Source organism: Dendrobates tinctorius, unplaced genomic scaffold (genome assembly GCF_039654945.1).
Source record: "Dendrobates tinctorius isolate UK_male_01 unplaced genomic scaffold, ASM3965494v1 ptg000097l, whole genome shotgun sequence".
Classification (NCBI taxonomy): Eukaryota; Metazoa; Chordata; class Amphibia; order Anura; family Dendrobatidae; genus Dendrobates; species Dendrobates tinctorius.
In genome coordinates, this window is record NW_027361765.1 from 25,678,633 (window position 1) to 25,700,884 (window position 22,252).

The window sequence follows — 22,252 nt, forward strand, 5'->3', positions numbered from 1 at the left end:
AAAAGTAGAGAATGAGTTTTATAGGGGCTAGGACATTAGCTGCTGCAGCTTTCTATCTAAACATTTTTGCTACTTCAAGTGTATTTATTGTTGCAAATTCTAATCTTTCTTGCTTTTATAAAAGTCATGCAGCAGAAAAGCCATTAAAACAGGCCTGACTTGTATTTCTTAAGCCAGACATAAACAAGGTTTGTCCATCCATTTTTGTGGGATCTGAAATTGAAGAGCTGCAGATTGCCTAAGCTTAGCTTTACCCTTCATAAAGCTTTTTCTTTTTTGGGTTTTGTTTTATATCAATCTGTTTTTACCATCCAAACTTCATTATATACTAATATACTTCTGTAGTATACCTTGGCTTATATTGTTTGGTAATTACTTACAATAATGCAATAAAGTTTCTGGAGTTGCTATAAATCTAATGTTTTTATTAAGATGGGTAAAAGGAAAGATGAAAATAAAATCCAGGATATCTTAGAATTTAATTTGTCGTATTATTAAGTTTGGAAACAAGACTTCAATGTAGTTCTTTGCATAATTATACATTAATCTTAGCATGGGGTGGAAGTAAAGCTTTCTATGTCCGGTGAAAATTCATATACTGCTCATTCACTTCTGTAGTTTGATGTAAAACAGGAAAACTCAGTGGGAAAAATGGCTGCCAATGATATATGCTATGGATTAAAATGTATATATCAATAGACTAGGTCAAGCAGATTAAACTTGTAGAGTTAGACCTAAAGTAACCAGAACAGTTTAAATGGCTGATCTTCTATAATGTTGCAATTCATAGTTCATTTCCTCTGTAGCCTTTTATTCTTGTCGTGTTTTTTTTTTTTTTTTTTTTTTTTTTTATGCATATCTTCTAAACGACAGATTAAAATGGAGTTTAGGGGCACATGGTTAATTATATAGATTTTATTTCTGATAAAGTTACATAGAAAACCATGTGCTGGGCATTCTTACTATAGATTTAGATTGATCCTGCTTTAATATACTTTCTCTCTGGGTTTGGAGGGGAAGTTAGAAAGTAAAGACTGGTTTGAAGCGTGCATATAATTTATGCAATTGCTCTACATTTGATAGCTTTCCTATGTTTTGTTAATACAATTTTATTTATATATATTTTTTTAAGGTTGGAAAGTTAATTCAAGAAGGTGCCGGGAAAAGCAACCTTAAAAGAGTGACTCTTGAATTGGGAGGGAAAAGTCCCAACATTATATTTGCAGATGCTGATTGTAAGTCTGATCTCAACCAATGTATTCAAATTGATATGGTCAATTATGTCTTAATCAACAACTTTATTATATTTTCTAGTGGATTATGCAGTGGAACAGGCACACCAAGGAGTCTTTTTCAACCAAGGACAGTGCTGTACGGCAGGCTCACGAACATTTGTTGAAGACTCAATTTATGATGAATTTGTTCAGAGAAGTGTTGAACGGGCAAAGAGAAGAATAGTTGGAAGTCCCTTTGATCCAACTACAGAACAAGGTCCACAGGTATTAGAAGTTTGACACATTGGATAACCTTAAAAGAATTTAAAGAGTTATCCAAGCTCATGACAATGATAAAGATCTGACACCCACCACAACCAAAAATCAGCTGTTTTTCAGCTCCAATAGCTGCTAGATATGAATCAAACCAAACCGCACAGCTCCAAAAAGTGTGTAGTGGCCACTCTATCTAGTGAGTAGAAACCACTCACAGAAATCTCTGGTGGCTTATGTCCCCTGAAAACACCTTGAATTTCAACTGCCTGATATTGGTTTTCCTCTATAGTTTGTGGGGGGAATGATCATTAATCTATGTAGAGAATCAGATGGCCCCCTATATAGATCATATTTGACCAGTCCTAAGGAAAAAGGGTTTTGCTCTGGTGACTTTAATCGAACATGTATGGGAGCCATAGACATAGTCTGAGGAGTGGCTCACAATGTCCGATTATGCTTTGGTTTCACTTGATTCTGTTTCTCTTGTATTTTCCAGACGGACAAGAAACAATATAATAAAATTTTGGATATGATTCAGAGTGGTCTTGCTGAAGGTGCTAAACTGGAATGTGGAGGAAAACCTCTAGGAAGGAAAGGATTCTTCATAGAGCCAACGGTCTTTTCCAATGTGTCAGATGACATGAGGATTGCAAAAGAGGAGGTAAGATCTCTTCATTTTTTTTGTTGTATCTACTACTAGAATGAGAAGTTAGTAATTCTCTTATGTTTCTGATGTAGAATTGTCTGCACACATGGCAGCATTTGGCATCTTTGCACTTGATATTGTAAACTGAAAATAAATCATGACCTTGCCAACTAGATATGTAATGTTAGACATAAACTACAGTGTAGCATGGTTAGATTTAAGTAATGTACTTTATGGATTGATCCTGGCCCTAGGCTGGCAAAATATTCCCTTTCAATAAATAAATGTCCCCCTGCTGCAGCTTACTAGGAAGAAACAAACTGCATTGTACTTGCCTTACTTGTGCCTACCAAAAAGTCTCCACCGATACGGAGTCTGTCATTGGCTGTGGGTCTGATATTCTGTCAACAGCGCGGCAGCCTACTTGTGCATTCACTGGCTCCGCTAGTGTAGATGAAATGTCCCTATCAGAGCTGCAGAGTGCCCTGATTGACTGACTGTTAAGGTCAGTCAATGCCAGACGTCGGAAGCATCGGCGGAGACTTGTCGGTGGAACCGGAGAAGGAAAGCAAACTGCGGTTTGTCTCTTGATGATAATCTGCAGCTGAAAACATCCATTTACTGAAGGGCAACACCCCCTTTTTAATTTTTTTTTGTTATATTGACTGTTTAGAATGTAATTTCCATATAACAAAAATCCAAAGTGCGATATCACAAGCCTATCTGATTTTCTTAGCTCAGTACATTCCAAATATATACAGAAAATGGAGAGAAAAATTAACAGTAATATATAGTGGGTGTCTGTCTCTCATATTTAGTATCAACTGGGCAGAGAAATGCATAAAATTGTACAAACCGCTTATAGACAATGATTGTAAGTTGTTGCTTTTCTTTTGTTTTAAATTCTGACTCGTTTCACAAATCATTTGCAGATATTTGGACCAGTACAACAAATACTAAGGTTTAAAACCATGGAAGAAGTTATAGAGCGAGCCAACAATTCTGATTATGGGCTAGTTGCAGCTGTATTTACAAATGATATCAACAAGGCCCTTACGGTGTCATCAGCGATGCAAGCTGGAACTGTATGGTAATAACATACCTGAAAACTTAAACGCCCCAGCAACCAACAATGCATGCCAAATGTATGACATCTGTGTGCATGTACTTTAGAAAATACAAAATACTGTTGCACCCCTGTAGAATAGTGTACAGGTTATTGACCCCACCTAACCCAGTAACACCTTGCTGAATTCAATAACCCCTTTTTAATAAGGGGTATTACAAACTGATATATACTTTGTGTACTGGTCAAGTGTTTTGTAAAATCTGACACATTCAACCATTTATTTTACGCTTGTTCTAGTTTCCAGTTAAATGCTTTTAAGTAGGCAATGCTAGTAGATCTATATATATTTTTCTTTTCAGTTGCCTTTAGGCATTTCTTGAAAATGTAAATTTAAAATGGGCCTTTCCAAGTACATGAAAATATTTATTGGCTATGAATTCTAATTAAAGGATATATGACATCACTTTAAGGTTATTAGAAGCAATGCAATTTATGGAGTTTCTAGCCCAAAGAGCTTTTTAAAGGAGAACTATAGCTTGAATTTTACAATTAATTTACAAAGTAAATTGGTGCAATGGGGTTTCACCACAATACTAACCTGAGAACCGAGGCTCCTGAAAGTCAGTATAAATTCCAAATCCCTTACAGCTCCAGATACTGAATTACAAATTTACAGGAGGTCATTCTAGTTTTGTGTATAAAATATATATTTAATGCTTGCTTCTTACCTTGGTCTCAGTAATGGGTTCATATATTTTAACCCATTTTTCATGTATATCAGTAAACTAATGGTTTTTTTCATATTGTGAAAGATTAAGGGGTACTTCACACATAGCGAGATCGTTAGCGAGATTGCTGAAATGTCACAGGTTTTGTGACGCAACAGCGACCTCGCCAGCGATCTCGCTACGTGTGACACATGGCGGCAACCGGCCTCCCACTGCGATATCGCTGATCGTGCTGGAATGTCCTAGGCCATTTTTTTTTTATTGTTGGTGTCCCGCTGGCCAGCATGCATATCTGTGTTTGACGCCATAACAACGACGAGCGACTGTTGGCGACTCAGAACTCAGGTACGCATGCGTGATTTTGCTTTGTCTTTTCAACGCCCCCTCAGCTCTGATTGGTGGTCTCAAATTAGGATCTTTGTAGCGTTTCCTTTTATAGGTCAGCTATCAATTATATGCAATCATATCATTTAACATGTACAGTTATAATAATTGCGTGTCCCCGTGTCAGTGACTGTGGATCCATGAATAAATAGCGCACTAGCAACTCAGACAGGGACGCTGAAGCAAACTGCGTAATGATAGTGCAGTAGTGGCCACCAATCGGAGCAGAGGGTTGTGGAAAAGGCAACGTTGAAGCACGCCTATCGAGGTCTGAGTCGTCAGAATAGCTGCTGTGTGACAAGGTCCCAACGACCGCCGAGGTCATTATACGGATCGCCGTATCGTTGCTGAGTCGTTGAGTAGATCTGCCTGTTTGACAGCTTATTAGCGACCATGTAGTGACATACCAGCGATCCTTACCAGGTCGTATCATTTTCGGGATCGCTGGAGCATCGCTATGTGTAACGGTACCTTAAATCTGTGGTGGTATGCAAAAATGGGACCAATGCAGTCAGTGCCACAGTACTTCTGTCAAATACAGGGCTTCGCCTGTGCATTTTGTGCACCCAAGAAAAGTTTATACATCCATAGTGACAACTGGAGACAAGCAGCACTCAGTAACAGTCTCTTTGGCAGATGCCATCTGTCCATTCAGCCACTTTTCTTCCTATTAACGTTGACCCAGTCTACAACTTTCTAAATCAAGTAATGTATCAGTTTTTGAAAAATATGAAAAGTAACATAATATATAATATTTAAAATATCACAAAATGTGCACTAACCAGTGACAAAACCACACTGACAGTTGTGAATCTGATTGCGGTAGGGCCATCTTTGTCAGACTCCTAAAGCATAGGAAATGATGGAACGCTAATAAAGGATATACAGTTGTACTCAAAAGTTTACATACCTCGGTAGAATTTTTGCCTTCTTGGTATTTTTTCAGAGAATATGAATGATAACACCAAAACTTTTTCTCCACTCATGATTAGTGGTTGGGTGAAACCATTTATTGTCAAACTACTGTGTTTTTTCTTTTCAAATCATAATGACAACCCAAAACATCCAAATGACCCTGATCAAAAGTTCACATACCCAGGGGATTTTGGCCTGATAAGAAGTTGTTCAGAAGTTGTTCAAATATGTTTGAATGGCTACTAAAGGTAACATTCTCACCTGTGACCTCTTAGTTTTTATGCACACACACTGATTACAAGCAGAGTGAGTTTCTGGGATCCAGACAGACTCTTACATATTTCATCCAGCCACTGATGTTTTTGGATTGTGAGTCATGGGGAAAGCAAAAGAATTGTCAACGGACCTACCGGAAAAGGTAGTTGAACTGTGTAAAAGAGGAAAGGGATACATAAAAATATCCAAGGAATTGATATTGCCAGTCAGCAGTGTTCAAACTGTGATTAACAAACTCCTTTCAGATGTTGTCCTTGGTGGGATATGAACCCAAGACCCCAGCGTTGCAAAGCAGTAATGCTACCACTGAGCTACCATGCTGCCCATCAAGAGAAAGTGCTGACCACAGGCAGGATCACAGGAATACACATGATGTGGTTCAGGTCATCTAATATCATTGAATGGCATTAAGCCAAATCTGGCAATAACCCAATTAAGCCTCACCATGCCATACATTAGTGACTAGGATATTTTCTATAGCTTGTATGTACACTATATGATATGCAATTATCTGCATTGTAGACCATGTTATATATGCTGTGGTCTGGTAGAAAATATGTATAATAAATATCTATCTCAATACACCCCTGAAAGAAGTCTTAGAACCTGACTGCTGCTTACACTTTTTTATAGCTAGAAATGACTATCTCATCCACTTTAGCCACTATCTTTTGCAGTAGAATGATTTATATAGTTTGTGTGGATTATCTAGTGTCTTCTATATTTGGCTGACCTGGTTCTTACTTTGACTATATATACTACTGCATAAGTCATAGGACTGATTTATGCGTTCCCTTTTATTTTATGTAATAGAAATGTATTGCTTTTTGGACCTACAGTTGGGAAAATAAGTATTTGATGCACTGCCGATTTTACAAGTTTTCCCACCTACAAAGAATGGAAAGGTCTGTAATTTTTATCATAGATATGCTTCACCCGTGAGAGATGGAAAAAATAAAACCAAAAAAATCACATTGTAAGACTCGCATAATTTGCATTTTATTGCATGAAATAAGTCTTTTTGATAAAATAGAAAAAGAGCTTAACCCCTTAAGGACCAGGGGTATTTACATGTTTGTGTTTCCATTTTTTTTCCTCCCTTTCTTCCCAAAGTCATAACTTTTGTTATTTTATCAATATGGCCATTTGAGGGCTTGTTTTTTGGGGTACGAGTTTTAATTTTGAACGACACCATTTGGTTTTACCATACAGTGCACGGGAAAAGGGCAAAAACATTCTTAACTGTGGTGAAATTGCAAAAAAGTGCAGTTCCACAATTGTTTTTTTTTTTTTTTTTTTTTTTTTTGCCATGTTCACATTATGCTAAAATTGACAATGACTAAAGACCTTGGGGTCTGAAATATGTCTACTAGTGTGACCTTTCCCCCTTGGAATTAACTGTTATGCGGTTTGTTATGGAGTTTAAGAATTTTCAATAAATTTTGGTTTATGAGATTCCCGGAGCTGAATTTTTTTTCTACCTTGGATTTGATTTTTTTTTTTCTTTTTAAGCAATTTAATGATCGGATTAATACTTTTTATGTCTTCATAGATCTGACAATTCTGAACGTGGCGATAGCAAATGTATATATAATTTTTTCTTTTTTTGTTCACAGTTTTATTTTGAATGGGGCATAATGGAAGTGATTTTAACTTTAAAAACTTTTTTAGATTTTTTTTTTAACAATTTTTCTTTTATGTCTCCATAAGAAACTAGAAGCTGCAATCATCTGCTTGTGTTACATATAGCAGGGCTGCTGTGCTCATCAGCTATGAGTGACTACCGGGAGGCAGTCATAGCAGTTTGACAATGACAACCACTGGGGTCTCTTGCAGACCCGGGGTTGTCATGCCAACCCATCGGCGACCCGCGGTCATGTGACACGGGCGCCGATGGGCGGTGCTAAGACGCGCATCCGGTTTGTGCAAGTTAAATGCCTCTGTCAGAGATTGACAGCTGCATTTAACTAATTAACAGCTGAGTTTGGATCGCGATCCACCCACATCTGTTAGGGGCACATGACAGCTGATCATATCATCTGTAATGTGCCGGAAAATGTGTTTGGTGTAGAAACCTTTTGTTTGCAGTTACAGAGGTCAGACATTTCCTGTATTTCTTGACCAAATTTGCACTCACTGCAGCAGGGATTTTGGCCCACTTCCCCATTCAGATCTTCTTCAGATCTTTCAGGTTTCGGGGCTGTCACTTGGCAAAAATGAGTTTCAGCTCCCTCAAAATATTTGCTACTGGGTTCAGGTCTTGAGACTGGTTAGGCCACTCCAGGACCTTGAAATGCTTGTTATGGAGCCACTCCTTAGTAGCCCTGACTGTGTGTTTCAGGTCATTGTCATGCTGGAATAACCAGCTACAACCCATCTTCACTAATCTTACTGATGGAAGGAGGTTGTTGGCCAAAATCTCACAATACATGACCCATCCTTCTTGCCATCAATATGATGCAGTTGTCCTTTCCCTTTTGCAGAAAAGCACCCCCAAAGTATGATGCTTCCCTCATCATGTTTCACGTTAGGACAGTGTTCTTGGGGTTGTACGCATCCTCCTAAAATGGCGAGTGGCGTTGATAACAAATTTTATTTTTTTTTTTTGGACTCCGCTGACCATATGACCTTCTCCAATTCCTCTTCTGGATCATCCAGATGGTCCTTGGTGGGCTTCAAACCAGCCCGGAATTGAGCATAGGGACCCTTTGGGCCCTGCAGGATTTTAATCCATGATTGCTTAGTGTTACTAATGGTAATATTTGAGACTGTGGTCTCAGCTCTCTTAAGGTCATTGACCAGGTCCACCCCTGTAGTTCTGGGCTGATTCCTGACCTTTCCCAGAATCATCCTTACCCCACGCCGAGGCATTTTTACAGCCATCTTGTGTTTCTTCCACTTTCTAATAATTGTGTCTTCTCACCAAGCTGCTTGCCTATTGTCCTGTAGCCCATCTCAGTCTTGTGCAGGCTACAATTTTGTCCTTGGTGTCCTTAGACAGCTGTATGATCATGAACATGTTGGAGAGGTTGGAGTGTGATTGAATGTGTGGACAGGTGTCTTTTAAACAGGTAACAAGTTCAAACAGATGCATTAATACAAATAATGAGTGCAGAGTAGAAGTGTTTTTTACTTTGTTTTTAGGGTTTTTTTTTGTTTTTTTTCAAAGCCAGCAGGTCTGTAAGAGCAATAATTCTTCCTGCTTTGGATTGTGATCAAATACTTACTTCATGCAATAAAATGCAATGTGATCATGTAAAAATCATACAATATAATTTTCTGGTTTTTATTTTACTTATGATAAAAATTACAGACCTCCATACTTTTGTAGGTGGGAAAACTTGAAAAATCGTCAATACTTATTTTCCCCACTGTATGTGCACACTTCTTAAGATTTATTTACTCTCAGGCAGTGATTGTTAAGCTGATGATTTCAAATGGCCTATTGTTGATAATTAGAATACGTGTGTGTGTGCACAGTATGTGTCTATCTATATCACGGCAGTACCAGAATAATAATTGCATCATCTCGTATGTTTTGGCACGTGTTTATGAATCCAATTGTTTTAGGGCTATCTTTGCCCATGTGGTTTTTGAACATATTTGATGCATGTTTTGTGATATTTTTTTTTTTTTTTTCTCCTCCAATTATTGTTTTGTATTTATGGATGAGCAAACGTACTCTGTTATCACTCGAGTATCATGCTGCTTGGATGTTCTTGTTACTCGGCGAACAATGGGCAGTGCTCGATGTAAAACTCTAATCTGGCCCCGCATCTTTGGTGCCTTTAATGCAGCTAATAATCATGTGGAGATTTCCTGCAAGTCACTGTAATGCTGTAGCCATCTTGGTTGTGGCATTATTGTGATTTGGCTGTCTGACTTCATCTAGGATTAGAAAAGGATAGGCATCACCTGGCTCGGCACACTGACACTATTGCACAGCTCTGTGACACTTCATGTTGAAGGAAGAAAGTGCATCTCCTGGCCCGTATGCACAGTATAATGAATCAGAGGCATGTAGTGTTGATACTGGTGCTGAAGTTGAGCCATCATGATAACAGCCCTTATAAGGGCTAATTGTTTGCTTTGCTGTTTGTATTACATACAATCTGCATTTAGCCATGGAAGGGAGAGTGACAGAATCGAGTCTGTTGACAGGGATTAGGCCTGTGCAGTCTGATGGCAAATATATAGCTGCAACTTTTTTAATAGGGACTGCAAAAATTGAATATATTTTTGATCCATCAAGTATTACCTGCTTTGAGGTCCTTTTCTTTGTGTTACATAACACACCGAAAAATCATTGAAACCTTCTCCTGGACTACATTTCTTAGTCAAACACTAATCCGTAGTGTGGAGTACATTTCTGTGATCTCTAAAACTGGAAAAAGCATTGAAACATTTTTCTGGATAGAATTTGATTGTCCTCCATACACACTTTTGCACTCTTTCTGTTTACATTATGGTGGAGTGAAATCCCCAAAAATGCTTTGATTCCAGCAGGTGACTAATTTTTTTTAATTTAATTATAAATAAACTTGGTTTAAAAAGTTTCAAAAGACCTTAGCAATTACAAAATGCGTAAGGCATGCGTTAAGTGAAGTGGAAGTGCAGATGCTGAGGACATCGGGCAGGTGCGACTATGCCTGTTGGACATGCTATTTAGTGATACACAAGATGTAGAGCACCCATGGCCACCAGAATATTATGGTGGTGAGCAGCAAAGTTGGGATAAGGAAGAAGATGATGAGACATAGTTGGTGCTAAGTCTTGTTGTTAAGTCACAAAGTCAGGAGGACCAGGTTGCGGTGGTGGAAGATGAGATAGTGGATGGCTAAGTCACCAACCCAACCTGGGAAGCTGGCATGCAGAGCAAGGCCAGCAGCACTGCGAAGAAGAGATTGACAGCATCGAAACACAAGAAGAGGATGTTGGGTGACCAGAGGGAGAAGGAAAAATTTTGTTATTGATTCAATGACTCAGCCACACAGTTTTAACATGGTTAATTGTTATGATTGAGTCACCATAGGAGGCAGACACAAAAATAGAAGCTACGTCCAGAAAACCAGGGAAGTTGGCAACTATCAGATTGCAGACCCCTGAACCTATCAACACAACTAGCAGTAGCCGTGGGGGGTCCCTACGATGCCCTAGACCCCTCGATCACAGCCGGAGAGCTAAATAGCCTAAAGACAGAAAAGGAAATCTAAACTGCCCCAGAGCAGACCCCAAAGTAAAAGGCAGCCCCCAACATATAATGACGGTGAAGCAAGAAGAAAAAACACTCACACAGATAGAAAGATAGGCTGAGCAAACGATGGGGCCCAAGCTAACTAAACAGAACAGGAAAGGAAGGTTGCTGTCTGCAATCTGCCAAAACCCTATCAAAGACATAAGCCAACAAGCTGATATGGAAAAAGACCCTGAAACAGCTAGGCTTCAAAAACTAAATCAGCACTCAGGTATTTTCAGAAGACAGAGCTAAAGGAATTCAGCTCACCCCAGCAGGGAATGGCAGAAATCCAGAAAAACAAAGCAAAACAAAGTCAAAGCACAAATGCAAAAAGCCAGGGCGTCGGCAGCCTTATATCCAGTCAGTAAGTCCACTCAGCCAGTCATCATCATCAGGTTCAGGTGTTTGATAATCAGGCTCACTACCTTTCTTTACCAGAAGAGGGAGTTCCTCGGGCCTCAGTAGTGAAGGGGAAAATGAACTCACAACAGTTAATGTTGCATTACAGTGTTATGTAAAACTTACAGGAAGTGTAGAAAAAAAGTTCAGGATTAAATTAATGATCCATATCGCGATTTTTGTCGAGTTTTTTTTCTGGGCAAATTTGTAGCAAAATCTGATGCTAGTATTGAGTATTTTTAACTTGCAGATTTGGTGCAGAAAATCTGCAGCATGACAATTCTGTGCATTTTTGCCCTGAGTTTTCCTCCATTGACTTCATTCCAATCAAAAACGCAGGCAAAAACGCACGCTTTCGCAGAAATTTTACTTGACACATGCACATACCCTTATCTGCATTATATTGCTCACCCAAAGACTAATCTAAGGTCTGGAGTACATTTCCATGCTATATAACCCTCAAAAGGACATAACATTTGAGTCTAGGAGTACCAATATATGACAATTTGAACAGAATGTGTATGAAGCCCTCCTTTCTGGTCTTATATAGGGTGTAATGTAAAATATAGATATACAATATATATTTTACATAATTTTCAGCTCTGGCAAAAATTAAGAGACCACTGCAAAATTTTCAGTTTGTCCGATTTTTCTCATTTATAGGTATATTTTTGAGTAAAATGTAAATTGCTCTTTTATTCAATAAAGTATTGATGTGTTCGAATTTCCAAGCACTACATTTTGTATTTATTTTTAGAAAATGAGAAATGGTGAAAAGAACAAAAAAATGCAGTGCCTGCAGGCCTCAAATAATGCTAAGAAAACAAGTTCATAATCATTTAGAAACATCAATACTAATGTTTTAACTCGGGAAGAGTTCAGAAATCAATATTTTGTGGAATAGCCATGATTTTTAATCACCGCTTTCATTCGTCTTTGCATGTTTTTCACCAGTCTTTCACACTGCTTTTGGGTGACCTTATGCCACTCCTGGTACAAACATTTAGGCAGTTCTTTTTTGTTTGATGGCTAGTGACTATCCATCTTCCTCTTGATTGCATTCCGGAGATTTTCAATGGGGTTCAGGTCTGGAGATTGGGCTGGCCATGACAGGGATTTGATATGGTGGTCTTCATCCACACATTGACCTATCTGTGTGGAATGGCGCCTTGTCCTGCTGGATGAAAGAATCCTAAGAGTTGGGGAACATTGCCTGAACAGAAGGAATCAACAGTTTTTCCAGGATAACCTTGTATGCGGCTTGATTCATATGTCCTTCGCAAAGAATAATGTGCCCAATTCCAGCCTTGCTGAAGAATCCCCAGATCATCACCGATCCTCCACCAAATTTCACAGTGGGTGCAAGGCACTGTGGCTTCTACACCTCTCCAGGTCTCCGTCTAACCATTAGATGACCAGGTGTTGGGCAAAGCTGAAAATTAGACTCCTCAGAAATTACCTTACTCCAGTGCTTTATGTTCCAATCCTTATGGTCTTTGGCAAGCTTCAGCCTGGCTCTCTTTTGCTTTCTCATTGATGAAAGGTTTCTTTCTACCTTTACATGACTTGAGCCCTGCCTCTAGGAGCCTGTTACAAACTGTTCTTGCTGTACACTTCACCCTAGCTGCCATTTGCCATTCCTTTTTGTTGGTCACTTGATGTCATCCTGCTGTTGCTGAGTGACATTCAAATAAGATGATGGTTCTCGTTCAGTGGAGAGTCATTTTCGCCCTCTGCTAGTCTGTAGCTTTGTTGTTCCCAATGTCTGTTGCTTGACCTTGTTGTAATGGACTGCCATCTTAGAAATTCTAGGGATGGAGGCAACATGATGCTCACTGTATCCCTCTGCTAGTAAAGCCAGAATTGAGCCCTTCTTTTCCTCACTCAAGACTTTTCTTTTCAACTCCTTTGGCATGCTTGTTATTTTTACATTCCTATTACTTCTGGGCTATTACTAGCACTTGTTTTGCCATTCAGCTTGCCCTTTTGCAAGAGGATTGTGAACACCACAGCAGGGTTTTTTTTATACTTTCCTTCATTAAATAAGATTTGGCTCAGGTGATCACCTAATCAGAAGCACATTGAGTAGAATGAGGTGTACTCTGGTTGGAATTCAACTGACACTGGAATGGAATGGCTGTCAGATATGTAGAGAAGCTGATTTTTATAAAACTGTGCAGTGGTCTCTTAATTTTTGCCAGAGATATGATATATAAGAAAAAATGTTAACTTTTTTTTTTTCCTTGCAACATGCAATTTCTCATCAGTTTGGAATGTTTTATTGTCATTCCTTAAAGTGGATAAAAAAAGTGTGATTCCATTGTTCTGGGCAGGGATCTGGGAGTCAGAGATGCTTCCAGGTGTCTTCCCCATGCTGTTCTTCTTCCTTTCAGCACTTTCCCCATCCATTTGAACATTTTCACTGCCCCCCAGACCTCTTTGTAGGGTCTGCCAAAAAAAAGCTTGGCTTTCCCATTAACTCCCATTATACTAGATACTCGAAATGAACATTCAAGTTCTAGTAATTGCTCAGTTCAAGTAACGAGCATCCAAGCATTTTAGTGCTCGCTCATCTCTATTTATAATGTTACTTTCTATATTTTTTAAAAAAATTGTTTCTTTGTAGGTTTTGTGTGTTTTGTTAGAAGCTATTGGCCATGTTGTAAGGTTTTTTTTTTTTGTAGAGCCCAATAATGAATTGGTTGAGGGAATGACTGATTCCCCTGCAAACAATTTGGTAATTCCATAAAAAATCCAGACCTGATAACTGGACTTGGCAGACTATACATTGCTAGGTATATCCAATTTTTCTAGATTATTAATAGCTAAAATCGTTCACATTTTTTTCTATAGAAGATACACCCTTTTTGGCGTCTACTATGTATATGCATGGATGGTATGGGACTAATAGCAATACTCACAATATCTAATACTTTTGTCTTTGGTTACTTATTCTACAGGATCAACTGCTACAATGCCTTAAATGCCCAAAGTCCTTTTGGAGGATACAAAATGTCTGGAAATGGGAGAGAAATGTAAGTATTGTTCCATTCTGTCTGCTTGCCCCGTTTAGCATTGAAAAGGGACTCGTTATGTTGATTTAGTCAAGTCAATGCATTGGCTTGTGCTTTCAGTTTGGACAGACAGCAGTTTAGGGTGCCAAAGTGTGAAGGAGTGTGATTTTTGGGAGGATCTTGTTTCTGTAGGCACTAAGATGAATTATTACTTTACCTATACAGTAAGAGAACTGTCAGTCACAGCAATAGACCTTCACACTGTGATGGACACTATAATGTAAGGACAAATGAAGAAAAAAACAAACTTTGTGATTCTATACACTTTTACAATGGTTGGTTTTAAGATGGGTGAGAGATGGTGTCAGTAAAGGTGCTGCATTAGCTACTCAACCCTAGAATCTAAATACCTATCCATGGCAGCAGGACCAGCATTAAATTCGGAATGTGTAGAAGGAAATGTGTATTCTAAATAATCGAGAGTAGTGGATAAGATAACATAAGACTGGTTTTCAGGCTTGTTTTTTTCCCCAGGTTGTCATTAATCATAATTAGAGTTGAGCGATACCGTCCGATACTTCAAAGTATCGTATCGGATGGTATCGGCCGATCTTTAAAAAAAGTATCGGTATCGCCGATTCCGATACCGGAAGTCCCATTCAAGTCTATGGGACTTCCGGTATCGGAATAAGAAAAACCCTTTCCTGCCCTTGTACAGCCTCTCTGGGGTCTGTACGGGCCTTTCGGGGGGCTGTGCCGGCCTGCCAGGGGGTCTGTGCAGGCTCCGGTGGTCTGTGCCGGCCTGCCGGTGGTCTGTGCAGGCTCCGGGGGGCTGTGCCGGCCTGCCGGGGGGCTGTGCCGGCCTGCCGGGGGGCTGTGCAGGCTCCGGGGGGCTGTGCCGGCCTGCCGGGGGGCTGTGCCGGCCTGCCGGGGGGCTGTGCAGGCTCCGGGGGGCTGTGCCGGCCTGCCGGGGGGCTGTGCCGGCCTGCCGGTGGTCTGTGCAGGCTCCGGGGGTCTGTGCAGGCATCGTCCGATGGGACTACAAGTCCCATCGGGCGATGCCTGCTACCATGACAGTGATTGACACATTAGCCAATGATGGGACAGTAGTAGTCCCATCATCCGGCTAATGTGTTAAATGTAAAAAAAAAAAAAAAAAAAAAAAAATTACATGCTACATACATACAACATGCATACTACATACATGCTACATTCATACTACATACTACATACATGCTACATTCATACTACATAAATACTACATGCAACATACATACTACATATATACTACATTCATACTACATACTACATATATACTACATACATACTACATACATACTACATACATACTACATGCATGCTACATACATACTACATGCATGCTACATACATACCACATACATACTACATGCTACATACATACCACATATATACTACATACATACAATACATTCATACAATACATACATAGACATACAGTACATATAACATAGAGTAACATACTTACCAATACTTGTCACATTGTTCCCCGAAGCCATTGTCTATTCCGGGATAAATATTAACATAACAAACCACAAAAATACTCACCCACGATCCGAAGCAGTCCACGAGTGTGTCCCACGACGATCTTGGGTAGAGAACTGCAGCATCAGATGATGCTGCCGTTCTCTACGGGCTGCAGGAATCCAATGACGGAAGGTAGGTATCCTTCCGCACTGTATTCCTCCGCCACTTAAAAAAAAAAAAGTCCCTAGTCTCACTTTATGCCATTGCTGTGTGGGAAATTCCCACACAGCAATGGCATAAAGTGAGACTAGGGACTTTTTTTTTTTAAGTGGCGGAGGAATACAGTGCGGAAGGATACCTACCTTCCGTCATTGGATTCCTGCAGCCCGTAGAGAACGGCAGCATCATCTGATGCTGCAGTTCTCTACCCAAGATCGTCGTGGGACACACTCGTGGACTGCTTCGGATCGTGGGTGAGTATTTTTGTGGTTTGTTATGTTAATATTTATCCCGGAATAGACAATGGCTTCGGGGAACAATGTGACAAGTATTGGTAAGTATGTTACTCTATGTTATATGTACTGTATGTCTATGTATGTATTGTATGAATGTATTGTATGTATGTAGTATATATGTGGTATGTATGTAGCATGTAGTATGTATGTGGTATGTATGTAGCATGCATGTAGTATGTATGTAGCATGCATGTAGCATGCATGTAGCATGCATGTAGTATGTATGTAGTATGTATGTAGTATGTATGTAGCATGTATGTAGCATGCAGTATGTATGTAGTATATATGTAGTATGTATGTAGTATATATGTAGTATGTAGTATGTATGTAGCATGCATGTAGTATATATGTAGTATGTATGTAGCATGCATGTAGTATGTATGTAGCATGTAGTATATATGTAGCATGCAGCATGTATGTAGTATGTATGTAGTATATATGTAGTATGCATGTAGTATGTATGTAGTATGTATGTAGCATGCAGTATGTATGTAGCATGTATGTAGTATGTATGTAGTATATATGTAGTATGTATGTAGCATGCATGTAGTATGTATGTAGTATGTATGTAGCATGCAGTATGTAGCATGTATGTAGTATGTATGTAGTATGTATGTATGTAGTATGTATGTAGCATGCAGTATGTATGTAGCATGTATGTAGTATGTATGTAGTATATATGTAGTATGTATGTAGTATGTATGTAGTATGTATGTAGCATGCAGTATGTATGTAGCATGTATGTAGTATGTATGTAGTATATATGTAGCATGCATGTAGTATGTATGTAGCATGCATGTAGTATTTTTTTTTTTTTTTTTTTTTTTTAACATTTAACACATTAGCCGGATGATGGGACTACTACTGTCCCATCATTGGCTAATGTGTCAATCACTGTCATGGTAGCAGGCATCGCCCGATGGGACTTGTAGTCCCATCGGACGATGCTTGCACAGACCCCCGGACATCAGCACAGCCCCCCGGCAGGCCGGCACAGCCCCCCGGCAGGCCGGTACAGACCCCCACAGGGTGCACAGACCACCGGCAGGCCGGCACAGCCCCCCGGCAGGCCGGTACAGACCCCCACAGGGTGCACAGACCACCGGCAGGCCGGCACAGCCCCCCGGCAGGCCGGTACAGACCCCGGGCAGTCCACACAGCCCCCCGGCAGGCCGGCACAGCCCCCCGGCAGGCCGGCAGAGACCCCCGGAAGGCCCGAAATGACGGCGCATCATGATGCGCACACACCGCGCATCATGATGACGTCAGGCCGTCAATCAACTGAACTTCCGATTCCGATGCCGAATTCCGATATTGAAAAAATATCGGAAGTCGGTATCGGAATTCCGATACAGCAAGTATCGGCCGATACCCGATACTTGCGGTATCGGAATGCTCAACACTAATCATAATGTTTTAAAGAAATGTATCTATTTGTTTTCTTACAGGGGAGAGTATGGATTAAGGGAATACACCGAAGCAAAAACTGTGACCATAAAGATCTCGCAGAAGAATTCCTAAGAATCCAGTAGAATGTTCAACATAGAAATCTGCAGAATAATGTTGCTTGAAAGCATTTATGTATTGGCAGTTCTCAATCTCCATTTTGGTCAATACCAGTGAATTAAAATACACGTGGACTGTGCTCTTTTGTTAGATGACTGGTCTTCTGCCACTTCTGTAAAATGTATCCAGATCACTACTCAGGAAAATAATGCATTAATCAATAACCTATTTAAAAAAAAAAAAACATTATGTACTTGCCAACACCATAACCTGGAAGAAATGATTCAGCTTCACTTTTGCAACTGATACATTTTTTAGACTTTCCTTTTTTTTTCCCCATTTAGGACAGACTATACTGAGGTTTGCCCATATTTGATGGTGAGCTAAATCTGATCTGTGTTCTTCATTGTGAACGGAAATGTTTCCGGCTCTACAGATTTCGTGCATACAAGCCAGCTGCTTGTAAGTTTGGAGACATATGGCTCATTTTCTAAAATAAAATCCAAATATTCCAGATTTCATTTTCCAAAAAAAAAATGCACTTTGAGCCAGATAACATCTACTATTTACAAGAAAGTCTTGTTTTAATCAAGACAATGTCTTTAAATTGGATTTTAATTGTTTAATTTTATTACTGATGAAGGCCCTTATGACAAGGGGTGGGAGGAAAAGGCGTTTTTTTTTTTTTTTTTTTTTCTGCCTTCAAGTATTCTCTGGTCTTGATTAATATGAATGTAATTCAACCTCGCTGTTCTAAATGATATATTAAAGCTTCCATTACGGGCTTTATTGCTTAATAAAATGGACACTAGATAAATCAAGCAGATGGTTTTTCTTTTTGGACATTTTAAATATTTACATGAAGTGGCTAGTAAAATCTGAAAGAGTTCTGCCTTTTAAGTATGTCCATTTTATAGCTATGTAGGAGTTCATGCAGCTAGAATACATTTTCATATGCAGTTATACTGTATTTTAACACCTCTTTTAATTGACACTGTTTTTTATAGGTTGGTGGGCTAAAGATATAGCTTGTATATAGTTTAGTAATAAGAGTAAGCTTAAACTTATTTGTCATTGCTGATTACATGGTAACTGTCTGCTTACATTCTGCATCTATGTGTATATAAATATATATCTATATACTTACTCATACTGTAATCTGCTTCATATTACTGTGAACACATGCCTCTGTCTAGCAGTGGAATAGCATGCATTGTCTGTATCCAGCAATGTAAAAGCATGCGCTGCGGTTGCTATGTCCTCTAGTATTTTTCTAAAATTTAATTCACAAAGTACAGAAAACTTTCACTATATGTTTTATAGTCTTTTTTTGTAGGCCAGATTGGACAGATCTGTTAATTTTTTGGCTGAAATTGTGTTATAAGGGTTCAACCCTTCCTAAGCGGTCATAGAAATCATAGAAAGTTGAATAAAATGATACCTTGGTATAGAAGATATGATGTCTCATTACTGAAAAATCCTCGCTTTTATTAATAGGTAAATGAGCTGTTTAAGATTTATCTACCAGACTATGTTCTCCCTGAGAATTTGCCGCCAGAGCTTATTTTAAAGGAAAGGAACATTACCAGTGTGAGACATGTAACCTAGGAGAGCAGACTGTCGGTCATTACACGTTTCTCACTGGTTGCGCCCCCTTTTATTTAACAACATCTAGAGGCATATTAATATCTGTTTCTGGCCTATAGATCTGTACTGCCATTTTACATATTAAGAAAAACTTTCACTGGAAGAGGACATCAGATCGTAGAAATGAAGGTATACCTACATGCTCATTCATATAGACTGCTTAGGAGGGTTGATCATAATAACAGATTACCTTTAAATCTTTAATGGTCTTTTGCCTTTTCCTGGTAAAAAGGATATCCATCGCTTTCAATAATTCCACAAGGCAAAGCTGTCCAAACATTCGGGATTTAAGATGGCCGTTTTTGAGTGACCTGTTCATAGTTGGTTTTGGAAGGTGGTCGTCTTCGGTAACCTTGCCGTAACTTAAATTGACAACAATATATTGTCAGCTATAACTAGTCTTGACTTGCATTTTTGGCATGCAGATATCCAGTTTCACACAACTGAATGTTCAACTACAGCACTCAGCAACTGAACAAACTCCAACATAATAGATTGACAGCTATCTGCCATTAGTTGGCTTCTGTCCTGTTTCTTTGTGGCTTTTTTGACATAAATGGTTGGCTGATTAAAACTGGTCTTTCCCTGACCAGCCATACTACAGTACTATAGTAACCCTAATAGCCCCCACAATTGTAACAGAGATGGGGGATTTTTCTTTACTTCCTGCTGTAATGGAAATTACTATTCTATTGACCAGTGCCACAGAGCCTAAGCTTTTTAGATTAGTTCATGTTTGTCCACCCTACATTATTCTAATGTATACATGGAGGTCACAATATGGCTTAATGATTTAAATGAATCTTAATAAAATAAATGCTACACACCACCGGTGTGTGATTCAAGATATCAATTGCATGATTTAGGACTCATGTATATACAACTGTTTGTTTGAAATGTAAAGGAATTGAATATTTTGTATTTTATTTTGTTTTTCATTAAAAGTTTAACGAAAAAATTTGTCTGAGCCTTTTTCCAAGTGGTTAAAATATCCAATTTAATATCAGATAATAGGAGTTCACTACTGGTCTTGGGTATGGGATTAAACTCTCGTAACCTGGAATTTATACTGTAAAGTTGTGGAAAATCTACTGGCGACACGAGTGGAAAATATGGACATTGTATAATTAGTGTCCAAAAAAGATTATGTAATTTTCTAATATAATATGCAGGAAAATATGTATACTAGAAGCAATTACCATTCTTAAGAATCTTCTTGGAATGTATGTTATATGTAGAATCCAGATATACACCTCAACAGGGTTTGTTGAAGGGGAAACAAAATAAATAATGGGGGAAAATGTACAACTTGTGTCAATTATCAAGTATCCCACTTTTCACATTTTTGCTGTCCTCCACATTTGGCTTGGATTCAGAACATGAGTAAAATTTTATCTTATTTATTCTTTCTAGGTCAACGTGACCAGTACAGTGTGTGAAGGATGGGTGACTGACTGGTTCATTTCAATGACTATGCATCAGTTGTCATAGAAGGGGACTGACTTCAGTATTGAAATGTCAGCCAGCCAGTCCCTTTGCCACAAACCTCACTTGTGGTGTTACACATAAGCCAAGAGTGGTTCTGCTACAACGGGCCCTGATCTTTTTCAATTAAGAAAGGTGGCCTGGTCTTTAGATGGTAGTAAGCTATACATTTTGCTCTTTTAATTACTTCTCCATATTTCCTCTTATATGTAAATATTTTTAAATTACCGTAACTTCAAGTATTGTTCAGTTAAAAAAAAATAATCTTCAGAAGCAAAGTCCCCTGAATTTATACTTCCAATCATTTATTATAGATGAAAAAAGCCTGTGCTACAAGTTGAGTTTTATTCAAATTGTAGTAAAGTGACATATATAAATGAAGCTCTGACACAATTTCTATAACAATGTACAACATTTCTCATGAGAAACTTGTGTCCTATTAAGGCCTTCATGCAAATGGGGAGCCTCGAATGGTGACTCTGCTGTTTGCCAACTGTCATATTAGAGCTGTTAGAACCGTGTCCACTATACAATAAAAGCACTTACAATCAATCCACTGGTTCAGAAATTTCTCACTTTGAGATTACTGATCACGTGTGTTTTTTATTTATTTTTTTACTTTGAGAAAGGAAATTGTTGTTTTTGTTCAATAAGATGGATAATGTATGTAATGGTGAGGGAGAAGGAAACCTTCACTGAGTTTGAGAAGGTATTTCCACTTTAATACATAGGACAAATGAGACAGGATTGGGAATGGATCCACATATGCATTTAGGCTACATCCTCAAAGCAGACAAAATTGCCACTGCGCTGATCCACTGCAGTCTTTTAACTGCTCTTTTAAACCTTTATTTAATTTTGCAGGAAGACATTGTTCAGTTTTGCAGGAAACAGCAGTTTCACCCTCCAAAACCAAGTCATTAAGGAGCTGTTGGCAGAAGTACTGAGCCACTATAGTCTCTTTTGCTTATCTCTTTTTTTTTTTCACCCTTCACAAATGCAGTGTAAACTCAGCCTTAAGAAAAAAAACTATTTTTGAGAACCTCTACTTTTAAAATCAAAGTTTTGAGATGGTGCTGTGATACACATGTCTATAGCACATACATACTGGTTTTCCACTCCCAGATGACAATGTCCCACCTCTGTTCATAAAGTTTTATGGTTTATGCTTACGCAGTAAGCCGCTGCTGCAGTCTTGTCTTACTAAGATCACCATTTAAGTTTTTTTTTAGAAAAGGCAAATTCAAGTAAGGTACACTTTTCTTCTTAATGGACTTGTAGCAAAAGTGGCACTGAACCTCCTACTACTATCAATTTTCTTTTATGCATCTATTTACAATGCATGTGCTACAACAGTTCATTTCCATAAGAAGGAATGCCTACATACTTTGGTCCATATGACCAGGGCTGCCACCAGGAATTTCACGGCCCCACAC

General features: G+C 38.9%; 1 protein-coding gene across 5 annotated transcripts in view; it reads left to right on the forward strand.

Annotated features, from left to right (window-relative positions):
* Positions 1 to 19,139, forward strand: part of ALDH1A2 (aldehyde dehydrogenase 1 family member A2) — a 113,604-nt gene extending 94,465 nt beyond the window's left edge. For 4 of the 5 annotated variants that reach the window (XM_073586976.1, XM_073586974.1, XM_073586975.1 and 1 more), the window contains 6 exons: positions 1,133 to 1,235; positions 1,315 to 1,499; positions 1,987 to 2,151; positions 3,069 to 3,226; positions 14,104 to 14,178; positions 17,627 to 19,139. In XM_073586976.1, the coding sequence (XP_073443077.1) occupies positions 1,133 to 1,235; positions 1,315 to 1,499; positions 1,987 to 2,151; positions 3,069 to 3,226; positions 14,104 to 14,178; positions 17,627 to 17,699 (759 nt within the window). In that variant the 3' untranslated portion in view covers positions 17,700 to 19,139. Of the gene's footprint in view, positions 1 to 1,132; positions 1,236 to 1,314; positions 1,500 to 1,986; positions 2,152 to 3,068; positions 3,282 to 14,103; positions 14,179 to 17,626 lie in introns of all 5 variants that reach the window. The other variant, XR_012234392.1, reaches the window with a different exon arrangement.
* Positions 19,140 to 22,252: the final 3,113 nt, after the last annotated feature.